Raw genomic sequence first — 17,155 nt, forward strand, 5'->3', positions numbered from 1 at the left:
ATAGATTACCATTAATAATAAGATAATTAGAAGTCTTGATAGATCAGCATTAACAATAAACAAGAAATCCACCGCCATGTCTATGCCTTGCAATATTTTCCTATATGCTTCTCCTTGTAGTAAAGTTTTTTCATGAGTATATTATTCATTTGTTGAAAACCTTGTACTTCTAGAAATATTTCATTATCTTTGTGAAAGGCCTCCCAAATCTAGCCAAATAATTATAAAATCTAATGCCTTAAATTTCTACAACTATCATTTAGGCATGTTGACAAATTTCTACAACTATCATTGGTCATCCTTCTCATGTATCTCTTCAGTCTCTTCATTCTCAACAAAGAATATATGATCCCCTTCTCTAATGACATCGATATCATCTATTTCTATAGAATCTTCACTTAAAACTTTCACAAGCAAGTAACCAAAATTTTCACCTGTGAGAACAATAATTCTATGAATGGCTAATTTTAACTTCTTCTATAGTGCTTTGATTTCAAGTATTATAGGAAATCTGAACTCATGAAATCATGAGTTCATATATAAAATAAATACTTACCACCATTTTTCAGTAGCTCCTCAATTGCATTTGGAAAGAGTATCACTTTCCCTGGTTGCTTATTTTGTTTGATGTAAATTGGGTGATGTCTGTAGATCGTCACTCTTTTAGGAAGAGAAGGGCTTGTCCAGCAGGAACACTTAATTGCATGACTCATGCCACCAACACTAGGGTTGGTGTTGGAAGGCATTATGACTATACCGAAAAGATAATTGTCAAAATTAGAAACTCTTTTCCTCTACAATTCATTAGGTGGAGTGGAAATTCTAATTATAAAATGATGAATTCCATTTTCCTCTGTAGATCCTAAAGGGTTCGTGATCTTAGCATGATTTTTCTCATCTAGGTTCAATGGCATAGACGAATCTTTGATAGATAAACATAAATGTGAATACGTTGATTGAGATTTTTCTTGAAATAATTCCTGTATTTAGTCATGTCCTTGATCCTCCTACCAAATATTTTGATGTCCAACCACTACAATCTGTTTTGTTCATGTCTGGTCCATGGTCCAGAAGATACTTCACTACCTCTGTTAATCCATCACTGATGGAAACATGGAGGGATGTGTTCCCATATCCATTTGTTGCATTTATATCTTCTCCATAACTTAGTAAATCGTTCAACATATCCAAATCCTTATTTCTTACAGCAATGCAGAGGAAACTGCCAATAATATCAGTCTGAAGATTTGCACCATTATCACAAAGTAATGTGGAAACTGGTTTATGTTGGCTTAGTATTGCTTCCCACAGAGGAACACTTCTGTCTTCATCTATTAAGTTTATGAAATGTTAAATATACTCTGGTCAAATTCTTCATTTTATTAACAGTGGAAACAGTTTGAAATTTAAAAAGATGTTGATTTCACTGAGCTTTAGAGAAAATTTTAGAACACATGTTTATATTAAGAAATACACTCCTTGATTGGGAAAACAACTAATGAGTGCACAAGGGAGGGGAGAATATACTCTTGCTATTGACATCTACTCCATATTCTAAAAGAAGGTTGACACAATCTTTAAATCCATTTGTTGCAGCAATGTGCTTATAACAAAACAAAACAAAATAGAAAGTTTTAATCGGTTATCCCACTCATAGCAGTGTATGCTTTCAAATTAAAAGATGTACTTAAGTCAGGAACCACAAAAATGTAAAGAAAGTGTTGCGAAGACCATGAAACTCTATTGATAAAAATGAATTTTAGTTTTGAATTTACCAAGGGTGTGCGACCATTTCTGTTTGATTCATTAGGATCCAACCCTCTTTTCAATAATTCGTCCATTAGAAGGGCATCCCCTATTGAAGCAAAAGTACATAGAATAACACGCACATCCATTCTTCTTTTGGCTAGCAACTTATCTATTTCTTTTGAAAGTTGTCCAAACATTGGGTCCTTCAATTCCTTCAATTGTGAAAGTCATATCACCTCAAAGTTAAATTTTCCTGCAATACTAACCAAGACATTACAATAATACATTTAATTGATCCTATTCCTAGAAAAACCTATTATGGTAAGCTCACTCAGCACATTTATCGTAATTCTTGCTTGTAAACCTTAAGAAGGTTGTTCATGATGGTCGATCCATCTGCATTATTATATTGTAAAATATTCATGAATGAATTGTGGTTCAGACGCAAAAGTTGAGAAAGCCTCTTTGTATGGATTTTTTATTGTTGTGGTCTGTAACAAAGCACTCCAGTTTATCGAAAAACATCTTCGGGCTGGGACTACCTAAGAATCTGGACTGCAGGAGGAGATGACTTCACAATAAAGAAACCATCTGACTTATTTTTGTGATTTCAAAACAATGTAGGTGCTACTAATGCCTGGGGTAAAACAAACAAGTCATTTGGAATGAGATATGTCATTTTTGTACTTCAAATTTTCCAATGTAACTAAAGCATAAAGTGAAACAAATGGTAGTTCCAAATTTATTTGAAGATGAGATGCAAACATTATAATATTCATGCTTATTATGTAATGACTCTCCTAACAAGAAGATACTAAGAGCTTAAATAATCACTTAAATTTAAAAAAAATTAGCTTGCTTGCTATGTTTTACCCTTGTCTTTGTCTGCTAGTATGTCCTGCAAAATGAAACAAAATTTCAATGTTATTGTAGCTCCACATCAACATTTACAATGCTTTGTTGCAGTTCTCTATTTGAAGACATGCATTCGGCAAAAGAAATAAAGTGAACCACCAAAAAGTTTTGAAATTTTAGACTCTGTAACATTCAGAAAGATGCCTACCACAACACCACCGCACTAGACACTAACACATAAAAATATGTGGGTTCTTCATTGATTAAAATGACATCTTCCTTTGGGGAAATGTAGTCTGCATTCATCTCTGAAACCTTCCAAGCACAGGGTGAATATTAGGTTATTTTTTTCCTCAAAGTTGTTATATTGAAGCCCACTAGCAAAGACAAAAAATAAGGTATCCTTACCATAATTAGGTAGTACTTACTAGCTGGAAAAGAAAATCGTGTGATACTCCTTGGAAAGGATACACTTTATCAACAAAAGGAAAAAATAAGACATTTGCAATGCTTGTGCGAATGGCCTTTGGCAGATCATTTAATGTTTCTTGCTGCAATCCCTCTGTCCTGAATTTCAAGCATATATGTGCCAACATTTGATATTGCAATTGCAGTGGCAGCTGATTCCTAAAAGAAAATCTTGATGTTGCTTGAATTGTGTCCCTCTACAATAAAAATCAAAGTCAAATCCTCATATGACATAGTATTTCTGCATTGAAAAGAGAGAATATGTAGGTATAACTTTTCTATACACAAATATATTAAAAATATATTCCTTACAAATTTCATCATCCGGCTTCTGCCATGTACAGTTAAATTTTTCATGTTTACTATCAAGTATACAATGAAATCTAGATTAAATAACATGTAGACGATATCAAATATCATTTCTCTCGTATTTTCAGGATGCAGGTCTCCATATCCAACAATGGTTAGAGTGGTAATGGACAAATAGATTGCAGTAATATAAAGAATCCAAAGGCTTTGTTTCATAAAATATGGAAATGCAGCACCAATCCATGTCCTACTTGGATCATGATATCTAGCAGCAAGTGGATATGAAAGGCCTTGAGCACAGTGAATTGCAAGAAGTGTTAACTCCACTATTGGGAAAATATGGTTTCAAATTCATTATGCTGGTGATTACTCTTTGCAATTAAAGATTGCCTTCCACTGAATTCAAGAAAAATGAAATTGTTGGTGTTAACTTACATAAACAAGATTAAAACAACATGTCCAGAAATAGTTGAGTCGGATATTCTTCCGTGAGCTTGGGAATCGAGCACTGATCTGGAGTCTTGAGAACAGAGCATTGAAATAATTGAGTTGGAAGACTTTTTTTCTTGGAAAGTTTCGTGCCTCAAATCTCCCAAGTATTGGAAGAGTCAAAGTATTTGATACCAATGATTCAAATTTCCTGTTTGTCCTAATTAGCAATGTTGTCCTCATTCTGGAGTCAATCAAAAACTACCTGTGTCTTTCTCAAAAGAATATCATGTTTCAAAATATATTGTTGTGTCTTCTCCAAATCAAAATCTTCTTTCAAACTAGATTGCTTAGCAGAATCAAGAAAAGATAGTAACATGTTTGAATTAAGAACAAATAATAGATCTGTCCACTCAAAACTACCCAGTCCTTTGATGTCCAAGCTCAAAACTATTCGGTCCTTTGAAGTCCAATAGAACATGGAAGATATGACCTTAACCCCTTCCTCCCTCCAAGTTACTGAGAACACTGCCACAAGAGCCAAAACTCATTAGAATCATACGAAATAAGCACTTTGTCTACCTCAAATCCAAAGGTATTTTATGGGAGCAACCAAATACCCATCCTTGGGAGCAAGTTATCTAGTAGATTCAAATTTTGAACAAAATGCATAACTTAGATCTGATAGTATTTGAAGCATATCCTTAATAGAATGTAGTTCAACAAATGCGAACTTCGAAATGAACTCATTGCAAACTTGTCAAAAATATAATACAAGGGGGCAAGATCCAAGAATATTCTTTAATCATGCAAATAAGCTACCATATTTACTACACTTTATACTGATTGCAATTGCACGACTTTCTTAGTTGACATGGTTGTATGAACTGGTTGCAAACTTGTTAAAAATATAATACAGGGGGAAAAGATAAAAGTCTCTTATTTAATCATACAAATAAGCTACCATATTTTCTGCACTTTATATTGTTTGCAATTACACGACTTCCCTAGCTGACATGGTTGTCAAAGTTTCTTTCTTAAGAATCATTAATCAATATCAGATGCATTCACAATCAAATCCCCTTGTGAATTTGGGTATAGAATTTGGCTCATCTACCCTTAAACCTAAACCTATGTGTTACCAAATATAAAAATATATGCATGAACTAACCCCTCAGGGATTCTTTTTCCAAGGAATATTTTGCAGGGAAACCTACTGGATGCTTGTACACTTTGGTGGATAGTGTCCCTGGTGAGCTTTACCTAGGAGGAACTAAACAATACACCTGTGGGCATGAAATCAGCCAAGTACCCAGCAACATCTCCAACAACTAGTTCAATTAATCCCTGGCGTTCTATCACAAAATCCTGATCTCCCAGGGATAAACCCTTTGGGGTAGAAAAGCTATGCCATCAAACATCTCATCACCATCTTTTTCTTGGATATACAATGGATCCAATGATCTAATATAGCATCATCCACAATCATCCACTTAGCCTTCATTTGCCTTTCGTCATGAGTTGTCAATTGCTATAGATCTATAACCAGAGTCGCAATGTCCTTGATATTATTCTCTTCTAGTACAAATGTAACCCTAACCTTTCACCATAATAAATTTGAGGCACCATCCAATTTGTCTTCACCCTTGAGGCTAGCTGCACAAACTCCCTAATCTAAAAATTAGTTTGAATCCCTTCTGATAGACTAATTGTTATTCCTTTCTCCATCCAATCTGTCTTCACCCCTGAGGCTGTCTGCACAAACTCCCAAATCTAAAAAATAATTTGAATTCCTCTGATTTCTATACCTTTCTCCATACATTGCAAATTCCTAAGAATCACAATCACATAAATAACTTTGATAACATGTTGAAATTGGATTGAGGAAATAGGCAGTTCAGTGTTGTTTTACTGTGGGTATTTTTTATAACCTGTTGACTACAAAATGGTTTTAAAATATGTTGCAATTCTTCCAATCAGCTAAAGAGAATGTTCACCATTCTTCATGTATATTGTAAGTCATTTAATTGCATTTGTTCACAATACATATGAGCAGATAAGTATCTCCATTCCCTTTGTTATAGTTTTCTATCATAGATGAGGAAAATAAAACTCTATGCTCAATTATATTGAGATATTTGTGTGATCATATAAAATTCCTGTTAAGAGTACCAAGAAGACTGATGCATCCATATGAGTCCACCTGTTCTCTACTCTATTCTCTAACATGAAATCTAGAATCACCTCTCTATACATACTCGTTAAATACGTGTAGCAGAATTTTCCCGTTTTTCCTAAGATCATGAATTGCAATGTAGTAGAATTTTCTCATTTTTTCTAATATCATGAACTGCAATGTGGCACTCAAGGTGCAGGAATTAACAAAATGTTGATACAAAAGCTAATGCTACTCTATGAGTCTTGTTAAGATTGTTAGTTGGAATCTCAAGCTGGATAACCATACACATGCTTATATATAAGCAATCAAGGATCTTAGATTTATAAATTAGTTTTAACTAGTTTAGATATTCATACCTCTGTAGATCCTCCAAATGCAGAATTGTGGGGTTGTAGGATATTGCAAGCACATGGATGGATGGGATTTGTCAAATTCCTTCGCCTAAGAAAATCAAATATAGTTCAAATTATTGCATTCTCCAATAGGTTTAGCTTAGCCAGCCTTATCACATAAAAATATTTGGATGCAGCGTAGGGCTCCTGGAGAAATCATTGGAACTCGATGGTTCATTCAATAAATCCTAATGAAAATAAACATGTCCATAAAATCTACTTCGTAATAAAATCGAAACATTCTTTGACTCTTATCATTTATTTTTGAATGCAACATTGATTATGAGCATTATGAATTGTAATTTCGGGACTGCCCAAGAGTCTGAAATGTAGGAGGAGACAAGTTTATATTAAAGAAACCAACTAACTTAGTTTTGTGATTTCAAAATAATGTATGTGCTACTAATGCGTGGGGTAAAACAAACAAGTCATTTGGAATGAGACATGTCATTTCTGTACTTCAAATTTTCCAATGTGACTAAAACATAATGTGAAACAATTGGTTGTTCCAAATTTATTTGTAAATGAAATGCAAAAATTCTAATATTCATGCTTATTATGTAATGAATCTCCTAACAAGAAGATACTAAGAGCATGAATAATCACTTTCCTTTAAAAAAATTAGCTTGCCTGCTCTGTTTTACCCTTGTCTTTGTCTGCTAGTATGTCCTGCAAAATGAAACAAAATTTCAATGTTATTCTAGCTCCACATCAACATTTACAACTCTTTGTTGCAGTTCTTTGTTTGAAGACACACATTCGGCAAAATAAATAAAGTGAACCACCTAAAAGTTCTGAAATTTTAGACTCTGTAACATTCAGAAAGATACCTACCATAGCACCAGACACTAACACATAAAAATATGTGGGTGTTTCATTCATTAAAATGACATCTTCCTTTGGGGTGAAGTACTCTTCCTTCATCTCTGAAACCTTCCAAGCACATGTGGGTGTTTCATTCATTAAAATGAGATCTTCCTTTGTGGGGAAGTACTCTGCCTTCATCTCTAAAACCTTCCAAGCACAGGGTGACTATTAGGTTATTTTTTCCTCAAAGTTGTTGTACTAAAGCCCACTAGTAGAGACAAAAAATAGGGTATCTTACCATAATTGGATAGTACTTACCAACTAGAAAAGAAAATCATGTGACACTCCTTGGAAACGTTGATTTGTTTGTTGTAAATGGCTTCTGCTAGCTTCCATTACAATATCTGAAGATATTGGACAGTCCTAACTCAGAAATTAATCAACAAACAACATGTAGAGTGGGATACATAGATGGCAAGGTATTTTTGGCAGGCACAAAATAGGACAATCATAGACCCTAGGAGATAAATGGTAAGTTTAAAAGTCATGATGCAAAATTGAAACACCAGCTACATTGATTTGGAGTTTTGAAGTGTGGCACTGCAGGAAGAATTTGTGTCGAGGAGAATTTTGTGGAAAAATTGCAAGTGTGCTTGATATTGCAAGTTGAATGCCAAAATTGCAATACTTCAGTTCTAATCTATGATAATATTTGTGCCAAGAATCCATGATAGACACAACAGGAACCCACTCTAGCATGGCAATTAAACATGTGGTATTAAAGGTTGTGAAGAGTATTATGATTGTAGAAAATGTGTGGAAAGTCATGGAAAAATGGATAAAGAAGCTAGAGTGGGAAAGTGTTACATGCATGTATATTGACCTGCTAATAGGAGAAGAGAGGATTCATGTGCTATGGATTCCTAGAGTAGCTTAGAGATGATATTTTGAGGATAATTCTAAATAAAAGGGACACCAAGGAAGATGGAATTGCAGAACTCCTAAAGTAGTTAATATGAGGTTTTGATACTAACTGATATTAGTATAGTCAACAATGATGAAAAATACTTACAAATGTGAAAAAAATAATGTGAGTTATAAAAGAATATTGTTGCAACTATGCATGATGCACACTCTATATTGTATTAGGTACTTGTGAAAGCATAAAATTGGTGGAGAGTGATCATCTTTGGCCAAGATTCTCATGGTCACGAAATAAAAATTATAGAGTTAGGTGAGTGATCATTGTAGACCAAGTCGTACATAAGATATTCAGAATGAGGTGGGCTGGATACAAAATATAAAAATCCATTTGTATAGATATTTGGTTTAATTACACTGGGAATTAGTGACCAAGTCTTATTAGTACCTCCATCTCTTTCCATTCAGGATTGCCTCCAACAGTAAGTTAAACATAGTGGAGATTAAGTTAAAAAATAATGGCATATGCGTGTCATGGATGTTACTAAAAATTATCCATAACAAAACTTAACAACTTCTAGTTCAAAGGGCAGGAATTCTTTAGTCTCATTCACCTTAATTTAACTAACACTCAGAAGTGTGAATTGGTTCTAACAACTCTACACATTTTCACAGTCATAGGGAGATGTTTTCTGTTGATCAATTTTTCCTGTCAGCGAAGTTATATTTCCTTTTGTTCTTCTTGAAACTATGCTAACAAACACATAAGTATCAAAAAATCTTCAACATCTTTAGACCGAGGAAACATGTGCATGTGAATGTATGTGTGGACGTGTGTAAGAGAGAGATAAGCCATTGCGAACCAGCCTAGTTATGTTATGTAATTGAACTTGGTTTTCACTCTACTTTTAAATGGGAGATATAAGTTCAAAAAAGGTAGTATTTAAAAAGTCATCTCTACCATGACTTCTTGATCCATAACTCTATTACAGTATTATCGTTCCTTTTGAAAGTTGGTGAGATACAAGGTTTAAAACCAAACTCCTATTCATACTTGTTAGGTGCCCAGGTTCTGGCATGGCCGGGATATATGACCCCTCCCTCATTTGCATCACAGAGGTCAAAGTAACTAAGGGACTTGTTCGAGTCAAATACATACACTTTCTAGCTATGTTAACAGGATTTGGATTCGAATACGGATATGGATCTGGATTCGGATTCGCTAGTTTTTTGAAAATCCAAGATCCGGATACGGCAAGGATACGTCACGTACACATAAAAAAAATATAATAATATTTTTTAAATTTTAAAAAACACTTTAGAACTAAAATATCAAATACTCCATCAAAAACTTTTAGAACACTGAATGATAAATATGAAGATTGAAACACTGAAATGATGCATCCTCCCTTATACAAAGTAACAAAAAGAATCATAATATCATAAATAGTCTATAAGTTACCTTATTAGTAGTGCATATAAAGTTCAAATTATAATATATTAATAATTATCAATACACAATTAAATAATAAAAATTAAAATACACCTCATTTAAGTTTTAACATCATAATATCATAAATGCTCTATAAATTACCTTACTCAGTAATGCATATAAAGTTCAAATTATAATATATTAGTAATTATTAATACACAATTAAATAATAAAAATTAAAATACACTTCATTTAAGTTTTAACACACCACTACAATATGAATATCTTCCTGAATGGTAGAACACTTCTCGGTGCAATAAAGCAATTATTATTAGAATAATGCAATTATTATTAATATTTCTAATCATAAGATAATAGGACATAAAGATACCATGTTTTGTATTCATATATAATCTTTCCCATATTAATATATGATACCAAATTAAATTTATATATATATATATATATATATATATATATATATATATATATATATATTCTATTAAAATAAAAATATACAGGCTTTATTCTTTGAACTTAAACTTATAAAACATTTAAAAAACTTTTGTTATTTAGCTTCTAATGATCAATTTTTTTAACTTCCACGCATTCTCTTTTGTAATATAATATATGTATATAAAAAATTAAAAATTTATCAGATTCGGCCTTTGTATATATGTAATATGTGTATAAAAAATTATCAGATTCAGTATTTGTATATAATATATATGTATATAAAAAATTTCGGGCGGCGGATATAAATCAGCAGAATTTTCGGGCATAGTGCATACATTTTACTGTATATTTCTTTACTTTTATAATAAAATACGATGAAAAGGAACTCTGGTTTCCGCTTCAAATTTCCGCTGGTTGTGAGGTGGTTCACAGGTAATATAGGGGAAATATCTTTGCAGGGGCAGTCTCCGTGCATGCATTGGCGTTATCTATCTGTCTGCAATTTGTAAACTTCCGGGAGTTACCAATATCCTGTCTCGGGCTCTATCAGCAGCAGCTCCATTCTCTAGCTCTCTTGCCAGACTTGGTTGCAATTTGTTTGAACTTTGAACAATATAACATCGCACTTTGTATCAAGCCCCCTTCTGAATAGTGAATAACGCCAAACCCAACGCTGAACTCCACCTGCTTTATTTCATCCGTATTTCTCCGTATCTGGATCCGGATCCAGATAAGATTCGAGGATCTGTGGATCTTGGCCCCCTTGCTGTTGGATCCGATAACATAGCTTTCTAGCCTATTGACCATTTGATGCATCTACATCAAACACAGGAAAACGCATATACACAGATAGATGGCTCTAGCTAGTGTTACCAGAAATAAGAGACAATAATGAAAGGGGTGTGAGGAGGGTGGAAATGAAACAATGATAGAAGGTTTCAAGGGATGAGATACTTGACCCCCCTGTAGATGCGTGAATATATTACGTATTTGAAATTGATGGGCAATATTCTAATGTAGTATCAAGATGGTAACATAAACAAGAACGAGAAATAGGCCTATTGGTCAATTGTCTGGTATCATAGGTTTCTATCATTACACTTCCTCAGCGTAGTTGCAGAGATGAAAAAACTCGTTTCATTGCATGAATGTTGTAATCATGACAAGAACAGAGCCCCATCTGCAAACATCGTATTTTATTTGCAACATCTCCACAATTTCACCAGTAACCCTAAATCCCTTTCTACACCTAAACTTTTTAGATTGTGTAAATTGGAAACAACGCCCGAGTAGTCACCTTACTCCCTCAACATCCCCACCCTCACCCCCAAACTGCTACTCGTGAAACCTTGCATTGGCAAAAAACTTACCATTTTATACAATTTCGAGAATAGATTGATGTTATCGGAGTACTCTGTGTGTATTTATCTCATTCCCCGTTTCAAGATTTTGTTAAAGGGCTTTGTTTGAGAATTCACAAATTTTGTAGCATGTGCACTGAATACATTAAAAAGGAATGAAAAGAACCAAAATCCAACACAAGCTTTCTGAAAAAGAAAATGTCCAAATTCAAAGTTACTTTTGTGATTTCAAAACAATGTATGTGCTACTAATGCCTGGCGTAAAACAAACAAGTCATTTGGAATGAGATATGCCATTTTTGTACTTCAAATTTTCCAATGTGACTAAAACATAAAGTGAAACAAATGGTTGTTTCAAATTTATTTGTAGATGAGATGCAAACATTATAATATTCATGCTTATTATGTAATGACTCTTCTAACAAGAAGATACTAAGAGCATGAATAATCACTTTCAATTAAAAAAAATTAGCTTTCCTGCTCTTTTTTACCCGTGTCTTTGTCTGCTAGTATGTCTTGCAAAATAAACAAAATTTCAATGTTAGTCTAGCTCCACATCAACATTTACAATGCTTTGTTGCAGTTCTCTGTTTGAAGGCACACATTCGGAAAAATAAAATAAAGTAAACCACCTAAAAGTTCTGAAATTTTAGACTTTGTAACGTTCATAAAGATACCTACCACTGCACCTGACGCTAACACTTAAAAGTATGTGGGTGCTTCATTATTAAAATGCCATCTTCCTTTGGGGGGAAGTACTCTGCCTTCATCTCTAAAAGCTTCCAAGATCAGGGTGACTATTAGGTTATTTTTTCCTCAAATTTGTTGTACTAAAGCCCACTAGGAAAGACAAAAAATAGGGTATCCTTACCATAATTAGACAATACTTACCAACTAGAAAATAAAATCATGTGACACTCCTTGGAAAAGATACACTTATCAACAATAGGAAAAAACAAGACATTTGCAATGCTTGTGCAGATGGCGTTTGGAAAATCATTTAATGTTTCTTCTTGCTACAATCACTCTTCCCTGAATTTAAAGCATATATGTGTCAACATTTGATCTTGCAATTGTAGTGGCAGCGGATTCCTAAAAGAAAATCTTGAAGCTGCCTCAATTTTTTCCCTCTGAAATTAAAATGAAAGTGAAATCCTCATATGACGTAGCATTTTTTCATTGAAAAGAGAGATTATGTAGCTATAACTTTTCTATACACAAGTCTATTAAAAATATATTCTTTACAAATTTCATGGTCCGGCTTGTGCCATTTACAATTAAATTTGTCTTGTTTCCTATCAAGTATGCAATCAAACCCAACTTAAATAACATGTAGAGGATATCAAATATCATTTCTCTCTTATCTTCAGCATGAAACTCTCCATATCCAACAGTGGTCAGAGTGGTAATGGAAAAATAGATTGCAGTAATATATCGAATTCAAAGGATTTGTTTCATAAAATGTGGCAGCACCAATCCATGTCCTACTCTGATCATGATATCTAGCAGCAAGAAAATATGAAAGGCATCCAGCACAGTGAACTGTAAAAAGTGTTACCTGCACAGTTGAGCAAATATGGTTTCAAATTCATTATGTCGATGAATACTATTTTCAATTAAAGATTTCCTTCCACTAAATTCAGGAAAAATGAAATTGTTGGTGTTAAATTACCCAAACAAGCTTAAAACAGTATGTCCAGAAATAGTTGAGTCAGATATTCTTCTCTAGTCTTGAGAATAGAGCAAGGAGGCTGCCATCAAGGGTGAACTGAAAGCAAGTGATGCTAGAGTCATGGGTAGTTACGAATGTGGTCCTCTTGAGGCCATAGCGCTTGAATCTCATCTTCTCATGGTTCCAGCTTGAGCAGGCCAACACGAAGCTATTGGGAGCATGAGAAACAACACACAAACCTTTAGTGTTTGCCTTCGTCTCAATATCATGCACCAACTTCAAATCCATCAAAGTGTATACAAAAGTCATATGCCTCGACACCACCACAATCCGATCTCGTCTTAGCTTCACGGCTTGAACCGCAAACCTAAAGGATAATTCCCTAATACAAGGACCTGATCATCATCCCAAATCATGACCGAATTGGGCGGTAGTGGGGATTCGAAACCCCACCCATGAGGGCCAAAATATTAGAATACCGTCATTGTTGAAGTCCCTTCTAAAGGTTTCTCTAAATGGATCGTAGTTGTAAACCTAGAAACCCTGCTCCGTGCCACAGGAAAAACAACCGAAGTCCAACACAGAGACCATACTTTGTGCCACAGGAAAAATAGTCGAAGTCCAACCTGGAAACCCTAGTCTGTGCCATAGGCAAAATAACCGAAGTCCTGGTTGGACGATACATAGAGCAATAGGATTATTCACTCGTAGTATTTGGAGAAGACGACGAATTTGGATTTGGATTGAGAGAGCATAGGGGTAGTCCTATCGCTAGGCTGTGAAAAAGTCGTATTATCAATTTCCATACAAAATAAAAAGAAAACAACCCAACAAAAACAAAGCGTTAAAATATAAACATCTTTCATCTTACAAAAAGGTCATAATTGAAGCTTTATTTTCTAAAATTAATATCATTGTATAGTTATGTTGTTTTTTCAAGTTAATCTCAAACATAAAATGTGATAATAATCAAATATCAACATAGAATGTAATAATAATAAAATATGAGCATTGAACATACATTATGCAAGAGTGCTCCCCAGATATTTTATCTTTTGGTCTTTCTTTCAATTTCACGTGCATGGGGGATTGCAATTTCTTGTAGATTTTGGCCATTAAAAGAATATGACTATATGGAAGGTCAAATGAAGAATCTATATTGGCTTATTATGTTATTGATTGTGTTTTTTATTGTTTGGAAAGAATTTTGTTAGCATTATTGATATTTAATAAAATTATTATTTGGCATGATAAAACTAATATAGAAATACATTATAATAAGGAAAAGTTAAAAGTTTCTGATTATTTGAGCATTGTTATTTTATGTATGCAACTTATATAGTTGTGTGTTTGATCTTGTAAATGGTGCAAAAAGAGTATGTTAGATTTTTGAAATTAGATGAATTTAGTGACAATTGATGTTTATTGATTTGATTTTGTAAGTGGTGGTGAGATGTTTCAAAATAATTATGTGATATTTTCTTATATTAGATGTATCTAGTGCTCCCCCAAAAAAAGGTTTAATTTTCATGAGTTCCCGAGTTTTCAAAAACCGCGACTAAATCTCTAAAAAACCTTTAGAGACAGTTTTGAAAAGACTTTAGCAAACCTAAACCGCCCCTAAATGTAGTATACCGAGGAGGGATAATATGGGGTACAAAGGGAGGTACCCAAGGGAATAATGTAATAATGGAATGAGCCATAGAAATAAATAAGGTGGTTAACCCATATCATGTAAGGGACCAGAATTAGTTAGCAATAATGTAATAAGCCCATGGTATTAGATAGATGGTATTGAGGGAACAATGGTAATGACCCATGGTATTGTATGTATGAGGCCTATATAGAGGCTAGAGACTCCCCATTGAGAGATGTCAAGGATTGTTGTATGAACAATCATATGGCTTGTGGAGTGTTCTCCTTCCTTAAGGAGTGAATGTGAATGTATGGTGTTGCCCTACCTTAAGGGTTTGATCAATAAAGAAACATTTCTATCTATATTCAGATCTGGTTATATCTTGGGTTTATTTGCATTGTCTTATATTTTCATATCAGAGCTATAACAAGTGGTATCAGAGCATTTTCTTGGGCAAAGTGGAGAATATTTTTTTTTGCAGGATTTTTTTGGGAGGCGAGCTTGTAGATCATATCTGTACGTTTTGGTGAAAAATTTGCAAAATCTAATTACAAATCTAGAGTGTTTGTGGAAAAATACCCAAGTTCAAAAAAAAATTCGGCCGAATTGGAGTCTGAATAAGGGAGATATTGCTGATTTAAAATTCAGTTGGGTTGCAGACATTTTTTGGGGTGGCGAGTGTGCGGAGCAGATCTGTCCATTTTGGTGAAAAATATGCAAAATATAATTTCATATTTGGATTTCTTGTGAAAAAATACCCAAGTTCAAAAAAAAAGCAATCGAATCGGAGCCCAGATGAGGGAGATATCGCTGATTTAAAATCAGCGCTTTTTTTCAGAATTTTTTTATGACAGCGAGACAGTTGCAGTGTGGATCTGAAACTCCAATGCCTAGATCGAGATTTCTTCCACATGGGAAGATGTAGAATGGTTTTTATATTTCTGAAAATAGGTCATAATAGGGATTCTGAGCAATATTGATGGAATTGTGACAATTCCAAATTTTTGCCTAGTAAGTGAATTTTTCCCAAACCCTTTTCATGGCGATTCTATATTTTACCGAAAAAGATAATGGTCCTATTATTGAAGAATACATAAAAACAAAAAAGTCAGTATTGGCACAACATTGGAGATTTTTGGTAGTGGCTCATTTTTCAGATGAGGCGGCCACATGGTGGGAATTACAGAACAAAAAGAAGTTGTACACCCTTTCAGATGAAGAATTTGAAAAATTACTTTTAGACAGATGGTCTCATGTTAGAAAACAAGATAATGAGAAACATCTGGGGTTATTTCCTACTAGTATCTCCTTATTGCAGGTTCATGGATCGCATCAGAAGGAGAAGATCATTGTGTCTATAAATCCTAGTTGCAAGCAGAATCTTATAAATATCAATTTGACAAAAAAATTGCAAGTCCCAGCAAAACAAATGGAGCACACACAGGTTAATAATGAGGAGGCGCAAGTTTATACAGATTTGAAGATTTCTATAGACAAGTATGTATTGCATTCTAATTTTTATGCTTCCGATATGGCTAATGTATATGTTGTTTTGGGATACCCTTGGATGGAATCGGTGGGTACTATCAATATTAATATGCATAAGAAATTCCTGAAGCTCTGGTATAAAAAGGAGAAATTTACATTACAAGATATTTCCATCAATAAATAGGAAGATTCCATGGAGGCTGAAGCAGAAGATGTTCTGGGGACTGACATATCAGATGATAAGCCATTGATGGTCGACAACCAAACACAAACGTCAAACCAGGTACCAGAAAAATAGGTACAGTCCAAGGAGGTTGAAGTAGAAAATGTTATATCAGATGAGGATTCAGTGGTTGAAGTAATATTGGAAGATAAGAAACAACAGCATGCACCACAACATGTACTAGATACCAATCAGGCTCCATTAGGTGGTAAATTAAAGAAAGATACACTATTGGTTAAAACTTGAACATATCACCACCCACATCACCCAGCAAGAAAAAACCAACAAGATGGCAACAAATTAGCTACAAGGACAACAGCCCCGCATGGCATATAGAGAGGGGCGATGATCCACCTACTATACATCAACACAGAAGAGCTACAAGGATCAACTTCCATCTCAAGTGATCAAGGCACCAGCTAGATCGAGAGTTCACCTTTCTCTTGGATGGCTAGATGAACATGCATGGTACTAGTGGACTACTCTTTTGAGTAGATCTTATTATTTGCGTTCTTCCCATGTTTCAGGGATGAAACATGTTAAAGGGGGTGGAATATAGTATACCTAGGAGGGATAATATGTGGTACAAAGGGAGGCACCAAAGGGAATAATGTAATAATGAGATGAGCCATAGTAATAAATAAGGTGGTTAACCCATATCATGTAAGGGACCACAAGTAGTTAGCAATAATGTAATAAGCCCATGGTATTAGATAGATGGTATTGAGGGAACCATGGTAATGACCCATGGTATTGTATGTATGAGGCCTATATAGAG

General features: G+C 34.2%; 1 protein-coding gene and 1 pseudogene across 1 annotated transcript in view; both read right to left on the minus strand.

The window, feature by feature from the left end:
• Positions 1-288: 288 nt before the first annotated feature.
• Positions 289-2,409, minus strand: LOC149139161 (putative potassium channel AKT5; annotated as a pseudogene).
• Positions 2,410-2,808: 399 nt separating this feature from the next.
• LOC149139162 (potassium channel KAT2-like) overlaps positions 2,809-17,155 on the minus strand; it is a 57,109-nt gene continuing 42,762 nt past the window's right edge. The window contains exons 2-5 of the mRNA XM_089450616.1: positions 3,817-3,901; positions 3,385-3,702; positions 3,033-3,269; positions 2,809-2,919 (exon numbers count right to left, since the gene is read on the minus strand). Of these exons, the coding sequence (XP_089306742.1) occupies positions 2,809-2,919; positions 3,033-3,269; positions 3,385-3,702; positions 3,817-3,901 (751 nt within the window). The remainder of the gene's footprint in view (positions 2,920-3,032; positions 3,270-3,384; positions 3,703-3,816; positions 3,902-17,155) is intronic.

The sequence above is a fragment of the Pinus tabuliformis genome, chromosome X (genome assembly GCF_031772625.1).
Source record: "Pinus tabuliformis cultivar Carrire ecotype Pingquan chromosome X, CPIR1, whole genome shotgun sequence".
Taxonomy (NCBI): Eukaryota; Viridiplantae; Streptophyta; class Pinopsida; order Pinales; family Pinaceae; genus Pinus; species Pinus tabuliformis.